Source organism: Melospiza melodia, chromosome 1, assembly GCF_035770615.1.
Source record: "Melospiza melodia melodia isolate bMelMel2 chromosome 1, bMelMel2.pri, whole genome shotgun sequence".
NCBI classification, from domain to species: Eukaryota; Metazoa; Chordata; class Aves; order Passeriformes; family Passerellidae; genus Melospiza; species Melospiza melodia.
The window spans coordinates 37,349,798-37,365,722 of NC_086194.1; the positions used below are offsets into that span (position 1 = coordinate 37,349,798).

A 15,925-nucleotide genomic window follows, 5' to 3' on the forward strand; every position below is an offset into this window, starting at 1 on the left:
CACACTTATCAGGCAACAACTTGACTCTCCTTGTCTCTTTTGCCTTTTTTGATGACCAAAATTGAAAAATACATTTATATATTTAAGTGTATATGAGGGTTTGCTTCTTCTGACTGCCTGTACTAGGAGTAAGAATACACTCCTTTCTCTTTCACTGCATCCCTACTTAAATGGTGTTTGGTCAGGCCATGGAGAAAAATGCAAACTGAAACACAATTGCAGCACCACAGGCTACAACACAGGCAAGCCTTTTGTCAGGTTTCAAAGCTTTGGATTTATCTTAACAACCTCTGTTGCTGAGCACTTTGGCAGAAGTGAAAACCTGATCATGCTTTTCAGAGTTTTCCAGGTATTGAAATAGGATTTTCTGTATTTCACTAGTGAGTACGTGTATCATTAAATCCAAGTAGCCAGAGAGGCTAAATTGAAAACTATAAATAGAAATTAATTTTGTGACTCTGCTTATATTGAACTGGAAGATATGAGAATAATAAGGAAAATTTAAAATTGCTGGTATAAAAATTGTATACTTTAAGGACAAGGCTGCTGCTTATATACTTTAAGGACAAGGCTGACATGAATTTGAAGATTATCAGGTAGCAAGAAACTGATAGTACTTTGAGATCTTGAAGACTTCCAAAGTACTGTACAGACAGTCTCTCAGTTCATGTGCTACATCTGAAAACTGATCTGGCAGCTCTATATCAACTAGTTTGTGAAAAGCTTCTAGTACAAGGGCAACTGGACGCATTCATGATCTCAGCAAAATACTGCTGCATTCTCCAGAGCCAAGGTGAGGTTACCATGGGTAGGCTTTATATTGTACAAGAAACCCTGTGTATCAGCATTTTCTGAGGTTCTGGGGGCTTTCTGTGTTTCATTATTTGTTGTAAAGAAAGACCTTTTTTTTTTCTTTTGTAACCTCTCTGTGCTGCTTATGCTGAAAAGTGGGAATCAAAGTCTTCTAACCATCTGGAGAAAGAGAGAATCCTAAATAAACAGGAATAGCAAAAAATACAAATAGCAGTACTGTAAAATAGCAAGAACCCAACAGGCTTCCTCTTCACAGTGACTTTGTAGATTAGGGAGTGTACTCCCACTACTTTTCTCTAGAGTCGTTTAATCCTGAAAGAACATGGGGAAGTTTTTCCATTGCTGCTACAGTAAGTGAAATGACTGTACTATGGAGAATTGACTGGCAGTTTTTAAAGTCATGATACCAGTCTGAGCAGGTTACTCATCTGAATGTGGAATGCCACTTCTTTCTTACTGTTGTTCCATATTTATTTATTGGAATTTACACAATAGACCTTCTGGGCTAAGATATGCATTAATTCTCTCTTTGGATGGCAGAAAACAAATATTTCTGGAATTTTTCAGGGAAGAATGTTGAAAGAATATTATAGGATGTACTAACAATCACAGAAAAATATCTATTCCTTAAATGAAATAGCCTAACCATGCAAATAATATCTGAGGCCACACAACTGGTGGGGAATTATCCATGTCCCAGTCTCACTCTCCAGTGAGCATCTCCAGAAGCATTTGCTATCTATCAAGGGTGTTTCTTCTTGCAGCAAGTAAGAGCCTGCGCTTTACCCTGCGATATCATTACTCACAAAGCAGGGTCCCTGTGAGCTGAGATACCTGGGATCCTTCTCAGGCGCTGGAGCCGAAATGTGTCTGAGGCTGCCGGGGGCGGAGGAGGCTCCCCCCGCCCCGGGGGCCCGCCGGTCCCTGCGCTGCCCCGCCCCAGCCGGCTCCGCTACAGGTGGATAAAGGTGGCTCTTCCCCGGCTCCCTGCTCTCCTCCAGCCCGTCCTTCCTCACGGCGGCTCTCCCCAGGCGTCCCCTCCCCTGGCCTTGGGAGGGGTGCGGGGAGAGGGCGCGGGCGCTGCCGGCCGGGGGCGCGCCCCCGCACCTGTGCGCGCCCCCGCACCTGTGCGCGGCTCCCGGGGCGGGAGCGCCGTGCGGGGCCGGGGCTGACGAGCGGGGGGCTCCCGGCGCCGGAGGCGGCGCGGCGGCATCCCCATCCTCCTTCTCCTCCCTATCCCTCCGCCTCCTCCCTCCCTACCTTCCCCCGGGCGCCCTCTGCACTTTCTTCTCGAGCCACCCTCGTAGACAAACTTTGATGGGGAACCTCGCACCGCGCTGGAAAAATGCCGGTTATGAAGGGATTATTGGCACCCCAGAACACCTTCCTCGACACCATCGCCACCCGGTTTGACGGCACACGTGAGTCCGGGCTGGGGCTCCGGACTGCCGGAGAAGGGGATGCACGGGGGGCATTGCGCGTGCGGTGGGAGCTTCCCCTTCCCTCCGCCCCCCGGGGGTTCCCTGGTGCCAGAAGCCGGCAATGAGGAAGGCGAGGCGAGGGAGCTCCCAGGCTCTCTCTGCTGCCTGGCTTCTCCACAGCTTTGCAGCAAGGAGAGCGCCAGGTCCCCTCCGCCTGCGCTGCCCTGCGCGGGGGCTCGCAGGGGCTGGAGCCCGGCTCCCTGCGGGAAAGTTGCGCGCTGGGCTGGGGCGTCCCCCGCGCCCCGGGCAGCCCAGGGACCGCCCGGGAGAGGCACGCTCAGAGCCTGGGCTGGGCATTGCTAGGAGGTTTCGGGAATCTATTTTGTTGAGTACCCCCAGCCTTGAGGGGTTCGAAATGTCCTCAAAAGCTGAATTTCTGTGAGTCGAGCTCGGCAGTGGCGGAGGCTGTGGCAGGGGATTGGTGGCGGCAGGTGGGGCAGGACCGAGGGTCCCCCGGCGGTGTCGGCGGTGTCGGCCCGGCTGCAGCACCACGGACAGGTCCCGGCCCGGGCGGGTCCCGGCCCGGCTCGGCTCCGCTCCCCCGGGCGGGCACGGCTGCCGCGCTCCCCCTCCGGCCCTGCGGGGGGACACGCCTGGGTCCTGACTCCTGTTTCCTCTTCAACGGGGCTCACGCGTAATAAAAGGAGCAGGGAGATAGCGGATTTGGGCCAAAATGGACTGCCTTCCCTTTAATTCCCTTTTCAGAAATCTAGTCATCAACAGGGGAGAATAAACAAACTCAGGTTTGAGTTGCTGTTAGCTGTTTCTTGACTGAAAACATTGCTATCTAATTGGTTTGGTATCATCTTGATTATTGGCATTCCCTCTGTGGTTCAATTACCGTGTGATTAAGACAGCTGAACTGTGATTACTGAATCAGCAAGTTGTAAACCGTCAAGAAAATGATGCAGTCACAGAGATCAATTGCAGAGAAGCACAGAACTGCATTATAACTGCTCTGCTAGTCTGAGGATACACAGATAATTACGATCCAGGGTTGTGTGTAACTGATACTTCACTATAAAGCAGTCTCTTGTAAGACTACTTAGATGTACCTTTAAATTCCTTTGACTACAGAACTCAAAGTCCTTTCCCCCCATCCTCCAACCTTTTATTTCTACAAAGTGTATGGGTATTATTTACTGCGTATTGGAGCATGTGGCTCTTATTAGAGTTTTGTTGCTGATATTGCTGTTTGCCAGAAAAGCAATCCTTCCTTTGTGCTCAGGACCCTCCCCCTTCACAATGGTTTCCTCTCAAAGGATGGAGCACACAGCCTGTGAGCTGTACACACAAACACTTCACATATTCCATACTGTTCTTCAAAGATTCAATTTAGCAAGCAACATTAGTGATGACATCCAGGTCTCTTATTAAATGAAACACCAGAAAAATGTCTAATCCCCATCTTCTCACTGACACCAACAGGCGAGTGTGGTAGAAAGCTCTTTTCTTAGCTGGATTCTACACTCATGCTGAGCTCCTTTTAAAGACAATAATTTTGCTGGCTTTCACAAAGTGAAGGACTGACCTTTTCTTAAACAAAAACCAGACCCCAGCATCTTACGTTGAAATTTAATGCTAACAACTCATCTGCTTTTTCCTGGGATATAATTGAAAAAGAATGTAATTAGGTGTTTAAGTTCACCAGAGAGTGCAGCACATTATCTATTTGAGTCATTGAAATATTTCTTTTTAGTTAGCCTTCCAGAATCTGGTTTAAATATTAAACAGGTGTATTCTAGAAGTTCTCATTGTAGGATCATTGGCATGTGAAATATTCCAGAACGTTCACACAGAAACATGTTTTATGTACTATGTGGTTTTACACCTAGAAAAACTTTGAAGGAAGACACTATTCCATGGAAAACTGCTGGCATGTCTCTTAAAATACAGAATAATGTAACATCTCCTTTAGAGCGTTAAAGTGATGAATCAGCTTCATGTCATCTGAAACAAAGTTTCAGAAATAGAAATTATTTCAGTTCAGAAACAGCTCACCTACTTTGTTGATTTGGAAATGCTAAATTAAAATGTAAAATTAATACTTCTTTAACTGGCCAAAAATTTTCAAATAAAAAAGCACAGTTTTTCAAAATATGTGTACATATCTGACCATCAAGTAAAAAAGTTAAAACCAATTTATTTTTCATTTAAATTGCCTGTGTGGCTGGTATTCCTGAGCTTGCTCAGGTGGGTAAATCTAGAAGTAGTACCCATGGCTAATCCTTGCAGGAATCAGTCCCATGCCTTACTAGTTTTATGGGTGATACAGTCTGTGGAAAGAGTAGGATTGATATATGGCACTGAATCTGAGGTTATGTTTCACAACCTTTGACCTCCCACATGCTGATATTTAAATGTTAAAATAATGAAAATAATGTCTCATGTCCAATGTATTTTTTTTTTTCTGTTGTTTTAATACAGTCTGTAGTTAACAGACCTCTTTTCAGTTTAAGCCTCTGGGAAGGATATATTATGTTGTCATCAGTGATAGACTAATCCACCAATGCATCTTTAATCCAGAAGAGGGATAATTCTAATTCCGGGCAAAAGTGCAAGAAGGGATTCCAGATAATATTAGAAAATATGCTTTGCTTTGCACGGAATTTTCAAAATTTCATTGACAGAACTTTTAAAACTATACTGTTGCAGTGACTTATGTCTAATTAGCAGTTATAAATTTCACTATGAAATACTGCATATCTCAAAAATGTATAAAACAAGTCCTTGGCAGGTGCTTCAGCTGCTCAGAATTCTCCCAGGAGATTTTTTTTCTAGAATGTTACACATCAGTATTCTTTACATATAGGACCAATAATATGTGCTAAAGAAAGCAATTAGATAAATTTTGGGGTTACTATTAGCTGTGCAGGAGATTGCAGAAGTCTCCTGCAAATTTCCCATTACCTGTGTTGCAGATGTGGAAGAGCAACATGAAAGGTTTGCTTCTCTGGATTTCCATGACAGAGCTCTTGTCTCTGCCTGTGTGCTGTCATACGGACACCTTCTTCCAACCCAAAAATATCTTTTGTGGTCCTGCATCTTAATTTAAGTTCATGGTTTCTCACAATGTTTTCCTCTCCATCCAAAATGTAAACACTAAGTCATCCAAGACTTTTTGCCCCCTCTGTGAACAATGTGTTTATTGCCTATGTGGAAAACAAGCACAAGAATTTCAAATGAGTGGTGTGGGGTTTAGGGGTTTTGGTTGGTTTAGTTTTGTTTTGCTTTTTATATTTTCGTGACAAAATAACATTTTAAAGTGTGAAAATATTTAAAATATAAACCTATAATTAACCCCACCACGAAATATTATGAAACTGAATGTCTGAAGTGAGTTATTACACTTCAAGCTTTTGAATGGAAAATTTGCATACTGTTGCTTCTTAACCCTATTTAGATCAGGCAAAGCATTCTGAAATAGTTGCACGGTAGGAAATTATGTTCTATTGTTTTCATATATATATACACACACATAGATATTCTTCATGCACTATTTATTTATTTTAATAAATACACACCAAAGTCATGGTTTCTGGAAATGTGTGCGACTTTCTCGGAGAGCAAAGTTAACAGAGATTCAGCAAATAGCCTTATTAATTTTTATTTAAAAAAGAACAACAATTTTGTGTATGGTTATACTATGAAATGACAGCTGAAGTTCTATAATTATCTCCTGTCTGTCATATGTGATCAGATTCCACATTAAGTGCGTACTTCACATTCTTATTGACAATTTTACACTACCCAGCCTGAAGATCAAGCTGAGTAAATTTCTTCTTGCTCAGTGTCAATGGTGATAATTTGTTAATTCTCTATTTGCTGAACAACTTCTACATTCAAATATATTTTCCAATTAAAGTCGTGCTCAAGTACTAACAAAAGGATCTTTGCACCTAAACAGCAATTTTCATAACTGTTTGGTTTTTTTCCTTCCTGATAAAATGGAATCAGTTTTCTGATTGTTTTAGTTACCCTTGAGATATGATTGAAAAGCACCTGATGAGAACATACAGATTTAAGCGTACCAAAAGTGATGTCAGCACACTTCTGCTGGCACTGTGGGTAGAACCAGGTTGTCTCTTTTGCATCATTGTCAGTTGGTAGAGAGAGCTGAAAGCCTTTGTGTGCAGTGATCTTTCCAGATTGCAGGGTCAGATTCCTCCCCCACTCTTTCCCAGCTACCCCCAGCACTTGCTTTCCTGTCTCACAAACAAACTGGTGAGGTCTGCTAGGTTGAACCAATGAACTAACACTTTCTGTAACTTTGTTGTCAAATTCTGTCTCATTCAGGGTGAATCCTATCCTCTCTACACCAGTCAACGTGCTGCTTAATAGTATCACAGAAACTTCAAAAGCAGAAAAGTGCTTCTTGGCTGCCTGGGGGTTCTACCTCACACAGGCTCAAGGAATTGCAGCAGTATCAGGTGTAGGGGAAGCAACAGCTGAGTTTCCAGGGGGAGGAAGCTTTTCATCAGACTCCAGGATCAGAATGTTCTACCTGACAAAGACAAAATATGCTGCAGTTACACACTGGGAGCAGAGTGGCTGGAAAGCTGCCCAGCAGAAAAGTCCCTTGGGGTGCTGGGTGACAGCTGGCTGAACATGAGCCAGTGTGTGACATCCTGGCCTGTTTTAGGAATTGTGGGGCCAGTAGGACCAGGGCAGTGATCACAGACCATACATGGCACGGGTGAGGCTGCACCTTAAACACTGTGTCCAGTTCTGGGCCCCTCAGTTCAGGAAGGACATTGAGGGGCTGGAGTGGGTACAGAGCAGGAAAATGAAGCTGGTGAAGGGTCTGGAGAGAATGTCCTATGAGGAGCAGCTGAGGGAACTGGGGTTGTTTAGCCTGGAGGAAAGGAGTCTCAGGGAGACCTTATCACTCTCTACAACTGCCTGAAAGGAGGCTGTAGCCAGGTGGGGATTGGTCTCTTCTCCCAGGCAACTGTGACAGGATGAGAGGACACAGTCTCAAGCTGTCCTAGGGGAAGCTTAGGTTGGGCTTTAGAAATAAATTTATCACTATCCCTGCAGGTGTGCAAGGAAAGACTGGATATGGCACTTGGTGTAAACATGGTGGTGTTCAGTCCTAGGTTGGACTTGATGGTCTCAGGGGTATTTTCCAACTGAGTTGATTCTGAGATTCTGTAAAATCCTGCGACCAAGGAAGGGTGACTCAAACTGTGATAAGCACTGATCAAAGTCAAAGAGAATTCAAAGCAGTGACAGTGGAAAATCTGGTGGTCTGTCAAACTGTCCTTCTGAAGGAATAAGAGCAGGGAAGCTGGTCAAATTCTTTGTCATAGAGATGGGGTGAGTTGGCCAGAGGGAAATTTCCAAAGATACTTCTATTCTTGCTCCTATGTTAATCCAGAATTGTTTTGTGCTTTTACTCATATCCTTGAACAAGTAAATAATGTGGTGTTGTGAATTAATCATTTGTCACTGGAAAAATATACAGTCAACACTGGAAAGAGTATTGCCTGTTCTCAGCTCAGAGCCCCAAAAAAGCAGACCTTGCCTGTCTTGACTTTTCTCTGTAAGATGTGACCAGCACTGCACCTTGCTGTAGCTCCATTACTAAAAAAGGCAAATATGATTTTTAATATAAACCAGGGATTGGATGCTGGAACCTGTTTTGTATTGTGGCTTTTTGCTGGAAGTAACCAAGTGGCTAGATTAGGCAGCTAACTGGAAAATCTTTTCCTCATCTTTTGGCACAAGTTTTGGGGGTGTAAAACTTCATAATTTAAGGTCAGTTTATCTGTTTTTCTTCACTTTCAGCAGTTAGAGTGAATTGTGATTGTAGCTTGAGCTAAAATTGGACCTGAAAGATGGAATTGGAAGGGTTTCAAGGCATCTTAAGACCATGTTTTGCTTAATTTTTCAATTCTAGTCCTAAGGATCTGATTCAAGCAAACAAAAATGTATTCAGGCATTATTTTTAATGTGCAATCACTTTAAAACCATGAAAAATGGTCATTACTGCATGTTTTATTCAGAGTCCATGTTATTGCTAGAAAAAATACTGATTTATTCAAATTCCTGGGTGATGTTCTCTTATTTTTTGCTAGACAGAAATAAGGCAGGATCTGTAGTTCCTCCGTTCAGAGGCTATATAATTCAGTAATCACACTAATCTTAGATTAGTATTATAAATATAAAGTTGGACTAATAGCACACATCATCACTTCAGAAATAAACCCTGTATTTGAAGTCAAGGCAAGCATTTGAGATTTAAGAGTGAAAATATTCATTAAATAAGGGATATTTTTTTCCTTAGTAACAAAATAATATTATCTTCTGTATTGTTTTTGGGTAGAAACTTGATTCACAGTGCAGTGATCAAATCAAATCTGTATATTTGAAGTTACATATATTTGAAATTACATATATTTGAATGAACGTGTAGTTTGTGTTAGTGGAAGAATTTTTTTAGTGTTTCTAAACCATAGCTGATTATCTGGATTCCCACTGGAGAGTTTCTGTAAAAGTCCCTTTATTCCCTTCCCCAGACATGTATTACTTTTTTCTCTGTCTATGCATTTCAATGAGTAAATAGATTCACCCTAGAAACAGATTTCTCTTATGGCTATCATTACATTTGTACATTCAACCTCTATTATCAATTTTTATTTTATTCGTGCAGGTAGCGATTCTATATGCATTCCCAGCCTTTTTGGATGTAAAGGAAAGATGCTCAGAGTATTTTTCAGGGCTCTAAAGAGTAGAAATGCAGCAAAAACACTGCCTCAAGCACATGTAGGAGTGTAAACAAATAGATGTACATGAATATATTAAAATATATCAGGCAAGATAGGGGTTTACAGAGCATTCACTGCTCCTAGTACTAGTCTGAGGAAATGAATTTTTGAAAGAAAAACAAGGTACATATATTGCATGTGCTGTAGCCTGGAAAAGGTTAACAAAGACAGTTGCTACAGCAGTTTTGCATCATCACAAGCAAGCTCATCTTACCTTGTGTTAAAGTGACTAAAAGGAAAAAGCAAAAAAGCAGGTAAGGAACAACCTGCTCACAGAGTAATTTTGTTTCTTGCCCACTCACTCTAAAAATAAATAAATAAGAAATAGGGAAAAAAGAAAGGGTGACAATAGAAGGAGGTGGGGGAAGGGAAGGCACAACAAGATAAGAAACAAACACAGCATTCTCAAATCTCAGTGAGGAGAGAGATTTCCTTAACAGCAAGAAAAAAAGTCTTCTTTTGTGCTTTATCTTGCCAAGAGCTTCTGGCTCCTTCTGTTTTCTGGGACTGATAGTAGTATTCAAAGACTTTGGAACAGGTGTTGTTCTTAAAATACAAGCGCATTCAATGTTGAACTTGACATTAAATATCGTCTGAGCATCCCTAAAGCTTAATGCTGGCTGTCAATCATTTCAGGGACAGCTGAAGACACTTGTGTTATGGAGAAATATGTTGTCTTCCCTGTTGATCTTTTGAAGAGAAAACAGCTTCCAGTGTGCCAGCACTCAATTAGCTTTCTCCTCAGTCCTTAGTCCTAGACTCCTAGTCATCAGAAGTATTTTGGTTTTTTCTCTTTTTTAAACTTTTAGAAATATAGAAGGATTAATTCTGAGCTGAATAGACCTGAAATTCATTGTTACAGCTTTTTTTGGTGGCCTTTTATTTTTGCCTTCCATCTCACTCAGTAGTGAGTTATGACATGTGACTAGGCATCTTATTCCAAAGGTATGAAAGAGAATTCTGAGCTGGTCCTTGTGTCATTCATTTGATATTTGGAATGAGAAAATTTTCCTTGGACAGATAGCTTGATTTTATTTTTTTTCCCTCTAAATGTCAGATAACTCCTGGACAAGTGATGAGCGTGTTTTTGGATAAGTTCTGCCTTTTCTTACATTTTTAGTTAGGAATTTCTCACAATCTAGTTTAGGAATTTACACTGATATGAAAAACAATAGGGAAACTATATTATTTTAGAGGAAAGTACTTTTGCAGAAAAAACAATCTTCTTTGTGGAAGATCAAAAGGACTCTTAGGAGAGTAAAAAACCTTCAAAAGTCAATAATAATCACAGTGTATCATTGGCAAGCTGTTTTCTCTACTTTTTGTATGTTTTTTAATGGTTGAAATCAAAATACATGGTATTTCAATCCACATCTTTCTTTTTTTCTGTATGAATTATGTTTGTGAGATGATAAGACATTCATTGCATTTATTAAACTGGATTGTTTCTTTACTGTGTTAAAAGATCTTGAGGCTTGGAATTTGGACTTAACATTTTATTTTTTTCACTTCCAGAACTGTGGGAAGAAGAATGCACCTCATAAAACATGTAGTTACAGAATTATATGTTAGCGATTTAAATAATTAAAAGTTCAATGTAGAAAAGAATAGTTAATAAATATTAATGAAAGGTCTTGAGCTACGCATTTGCCAAGATTAGGGAAAATTAACAGGATCACTGATATACAGAGGAATATACATAGCTGTAAGTTGTGTCTGCTTCAGTGCTGTAATAATTGGGTGACAGCATGGGAGGAAAAAGGTGAGAGAATAGTGTGGTTATGCACTATGTTTTGGGGGCCTTTCAAGGTCTTACTGTAAATTAGTCTTTGTGATTTTTAAAGCATGGTTTTAATGGCCCTCTTTGAAGAAGAGCTATGACTAAGTTATCTTCTTAGTCATGCTCAAGAATTCTTCTGCACTGGAAACAGAAACCAGGATGCATTAGAAATCCTGACTGTCTTTGCTACCTCTTTGTATGTTTACAGGAATATTTCTATTGGTTGTTGGTTTGTTTGGGATTATTTTTAGTTGACGTAGGTGCCATGTTTAGACTTCACCAGGAGAGTGACTCTGCTGGCATGCCTTGCAGAGCACGAGCAGGGGATGGTCCATGGACCTGTTGCCTGGTCTTCCTGCCTGGAGTTGGGCAGGTGATGCTCTTCCATTGTACAGCACTGAGCACTTTCCCTAAGGAAAGGGAGGCGTGGGAGGCTTGGCCACCCACATCAGTCATGTGAACTCACTGCAGCACAGTGTGGGACCACAGACACGGCTCATCCTTTACACACTTACAGCTTAAAGCATACTTCCAGATTTTATTCTGATAGGGTGGAGATTTGCATCCAACTATTTTCAGTTCCCTGTAAAATCTTACTATTTTCCTGTCTGAATCAACGGTTTTTGTTTTCTTCAAATTCATTAGCAATTACAATTAATTATTAATTAACAAATTTTTGTACCTGTAAATAGTAGCCACAAGTGATGTCTGAATTTTGAAAAAGCAGTCTCTTATCCTTTAAGAACCTTTGAAAACTCAAGTTTATAAGCAACCTTAAACACAAAATTGATTATTTTTTTAAAAAGTTTACTTACAGAATGAACTCAGTGGTAATTGATTTTTAGAGATAAGGGATAGTCCGGGGTGGTAAAGTGTACAAGTGATGTTTGGCCAAGAAAGGAAAAAGGAGGGATCAGCTGTGAAGAAGCAGAGATGGATTGACTGATGGGCTTGCTGAGTGAGCAGCAGGCATTGCTCTGGAATGAACCAAATGCCTCCCCACGCTGCTGATCGATCCCTGCAGCAGAGGCAGAGATCAACAACAGTCAGGATGGACAGGCGGAAATTGCTGCAGACATTTAAACACATCAGTCATGATTCTTACATAAATAAGACAAGCAGGTGTGGAACTGTGTTGATACTGCTGTGAGCAGGATCCAGATGGGGATTTGGGATTTTGGTTCCAATTACAACTCGGTGCTAATCATCAAATTAGATAGTGGGAGCAGTAACTCTTGGAGAAATAGAGACTTTGCTGGCTGCATCCAGTTGGAGCTATCTGAATTGCAGTTTCCCCTCCTGCTTTAGTTCTGATCCAATAATACAGTTATGTATCAAAAATGTGCTTCCTTTTGATGCCAACAGTATCTTCAGAAAAGCAATTATCTCTCTGGACATTTCAATACTTAGTATTTCAAATAAGCTTATAAATAGAGAAACATATAAGCTGATGATAACCTGCATTAATTACAGAAGAAATCATTCTTCAGATAGGATAAGCACTTCATTTATTAATTTTTTTGCTGATATGTGTCTCCTGGGAATGATTGCTTGAACTGTCAGGGGAGCTACAGACCTTCAGTTTCTGTCTTTTGTAGTGAATTATTGTAATGTTGCTAATTTCTGCTGGGGCTTTTTGTGGGTATGCTCTTTAAGCATAAACAATCACAACCTCATACTGTAACAATCTCATCTGGAGTATATCAAATTACTGAAGCAATAACTTTATATAAATAGGTATGATCACTCAAAGAAAAAGGAGGAAATAAAAACAGCCACTTCATGCATCAATAAGTCAGACGTGAAGTGCAGGTAAATAGTTAACTGGTACTCTCACAAGTGATAAGCATGAGGAGTGTCTCTTCCAGGGAAGCAGCAGACTAAGTTCAGGGAAATAAAATTCATTCAATAAATAAATAATCTGTTATTATAGTAATTATTTTGCAGTTTCATTTTATTCTTCATTTAAAAGCAAGTTTTGCTTTTATGAGTCCAGTGTCAGCAAGGTCCTCTCACATCCTCTCACAAGGAAGACAAAGGCCAGGAAGCCCAACAGTAGAAATACTGTGTGACCCACACCATGATGGATGGATCCTAATAAGCTGAGTTTCAGGAGCTGAGTGAAATAATTATGAGTAAGCTAAGAGGTTACAATTAATTGGGAGAATATTATTAGGTTTTTCCCCAGCCTGATATGGTTGATATGTCAGTTTATATGAACTGTCATTGAAAATAATGTCTCTAGGTGCTCTATTAAAGGTTGTGAGACATCTTCTATCAACTTTACATATTCTGTTTTATGGTATGACTTTCTAAGAAAAGCAAGAATGAAGAAGAAAGAAGTTTTTTACATTTATAGAATGAAGGCATTGGCTTCTAATCTTTTTGATGCTCAGGCGTCTATAAAATTGATTGCTTGTATTTAATTAAGATGTACATAACTATTTATTCAATGAACTATTTTTCTAAAGTGAAGTTAATGAGAAAGAATCCTTGTTTCTTAGTTTGATAGTAGCTGTTTTTCTAGCCGTTAAATTTTGGCATATTGCTGTGCTGAGAACAGTGATTTTATTTCCTCTGTTTTAATGCTTAGAGTATTGTAGCAGTTTGCACAGCACTTGAATGTATTGGTGTTCATTTATCATGGCTAATTCATGGCTTCCAGGGAGGATCTGTGAATGGCACAATAAACTAAATGTAATAACAGAATAGTTTGCTCCTGAAAGCAGGTGCTTCCTGATAGGTTTTTCAGGCTTGGCAAACAAAGTTTGTGGCAGCAAAATAATGCAGTGAGTGTTCTAATAGTTTGGCTGTGCAATAAAATGGAATCCTTCCTTTTTGACAGACCAGTATTTTCTTTGGCACATAACATAATGCCATCTTGGGCCACATGATGCAGAATATCTCTGGGGCTGGTGATGAAAATTTGGATATGTCTTTCAACCAGGCTCAGCCCAACTGCAGGGCTTGCTGTTCTGCTGCAGGGAAGCACCAATGCTTCTCTTGCTCTGGGAACCTCTTTCCCAGATAAGTCCTTGAATAACAAATCAAGTGTCAGAGCTGGCATCTACATAAACAGTGTAGACCCCTGGCAGGAAAGGGTCTAAATTACAGCACTGTCTGATGGTCCACTGGCCTGTCTGCTGGGATTGTGAGGCAAGAGTCAAGAGCTGTTCTCTGTATTTTCAAGAAAGCAAAATAGTCCCCAGAAATAAATCGAATTTTCTACAGAAATTTAATTTCTTTCTGGTAACACTGCTGCTCCATACTGAGGGATATGTTTGTACACTTGCTAAATCCTCAATAGCTCCTACATGAATTTTATACTTGCACTTAAAATCAAACATGTGGTGCAATTACAGAAAACCAACCAAAATATATTTCTGAAGGCAAAAAAAAAAAATCTTCAGCTTTTAATTATCTGAAATTTTGGATCAGTCCTGAAATTTTAACAAGTTTTAAGCTTTTGAAGTAATTTTCAGTAACCTTTCACATTTTGTTACTCAAGAAATGTCATGATGACCAAAATAATTTCAAGATCTCTTGTAACATCTAGGTATTTCTGTTGTTAAAATATGGTACTAGAGAACATAATAGCTACAGCAGAAGAGAAATAGAGAAGTAAGAAAAGTGAAGGCTGTATCTTATTTTCAGAAGTGCAAATTACTATGAGAGTTGCAGATGCACGACTTTCACCACTAAAAACCACTCTTGCACCTTATCTATCCTATTCTTGCCATGAAAGGGACAGGTTTCACACCCTTAATCCTTCCAGCATGGTTCCTGATTATGAATGGATTGTTGCATATGAGAAGCATATTTCCATCCCTGTGTTTCCAAAATTACTCTTATAAAATGACATCCTGACAAGACCAGAGTAGCTGGAAATGTTAAACTTGGCTTAGACTGTACTGATGACAAACAGGAAGGAACAAAGCATGGAACTAGATAGTCTAGGCCACAGAAACTCATCTTGCAATAGAAACAGAAAATATCTTGCTTTTTCTAATCTTATAATGTTCTCAATCACAGACTTTGAAGAAATGAAGAGGATTTTTCATGACAGGAGATTTGTAACAACCTACACTATGATGAAACAGCACGTCTATAAAGAGCAATTCTATCTTTACTTGCAATGCATATCTTTCAGAACATTAACGCTCAGTCAGCAAGACAAAACCTTTTCATATAAATGTGGTTTTAAATGTCCAGGAGGAAAAAAAGTGTTCCTCTAAAAATATACTCTACTTTCCAAAAAGTTGTTCTAATGACACAGCTTTCATGTAGCTTTCAGACCAAAATCAGAAAGCAAATTGCATAAATGTTTAAAAGGCAAAAAAAGCCTCAGACTAAAAGAGGAACTCAAACAAACTTACATCATTGAAAATGTGGCAATAATAAATTTATGTATTTTATCACATTGATATATTTTTATTTCAGAACTTCAGGATTGCAATATTGTGTTCTACCACATTTTGGGAAGCATCAAAAACAGAGTAGCTTTTACTGGTATTAACTGCATTTTCTGAGGGACAGCTGAATTTGTTTTCAATCCACTGAAAGTAAAAATAGAACTACTATGAATACTCTAAGGTGTCACAGTATGTTTTCCTGCTTTCTAAATCATCAAGACCAGAACCTCCTAGCACTTCAACCAAGTGCACTTAGCTGCTTCTTCAGTGTAGTATCTTTTCCAATTCCTTCCATTCCAGCTGGATACCAGTGACCCAAACTGACTTTCTCCCAAGACAGCTCTTGACCCGGCTCAGATCAGTTGGAAAATTTCTTTTGCCGAGTGTGGGAGAGTTGTCCTTGAAGTGTGGGGACATTTAGTTGCTTCCTTGTTCACCAGGCTAACTGTAAAAGAACTCGGAGGTTTTATTTCCATAAATAATACCCAGGTTCCAAACAGGTTTGTGAGAACAGCAGCACAAGCCCAAGTTTTTCTCCATAACTTAAATATAAAATCAGTGATGAGAAATGAAAACCTTTAGGCCCTAGCCCTGGACTGGTCACCTTTATTATGCAGTGAAAATGGTACCAATTCAAATGGATAGCTGGCAAATTACTTTGGATAATCC

General features: G+C 40.1%; 1 protein-coding gene across 1 annotated transcript in view; it reads left to right on the forward strand.

The window, feature by feature from the left end:
* The first annotated feature begins 2,059 nt into the window (after positions 1–2,059).
* The window catches only part of KCNH8 (potassium voltage-gated channel subfamily H member 8), a 182,807-nt gene continuing 168,941 nt past the window's right edge, over positions 2,060–15,925 (forward strand). The window contains exon 1 of the mRNA XM_063154272.1: positions 2,060–2,234. Coding sequence (XP_063010342.1) covers positions 2,159–2,234 — 76 coding nt within the window. The 5' untranslated portion in view covers positions 2,060–2,158. The remainder of the gene's footprint in view (positions 2,235–15,925) is intronic.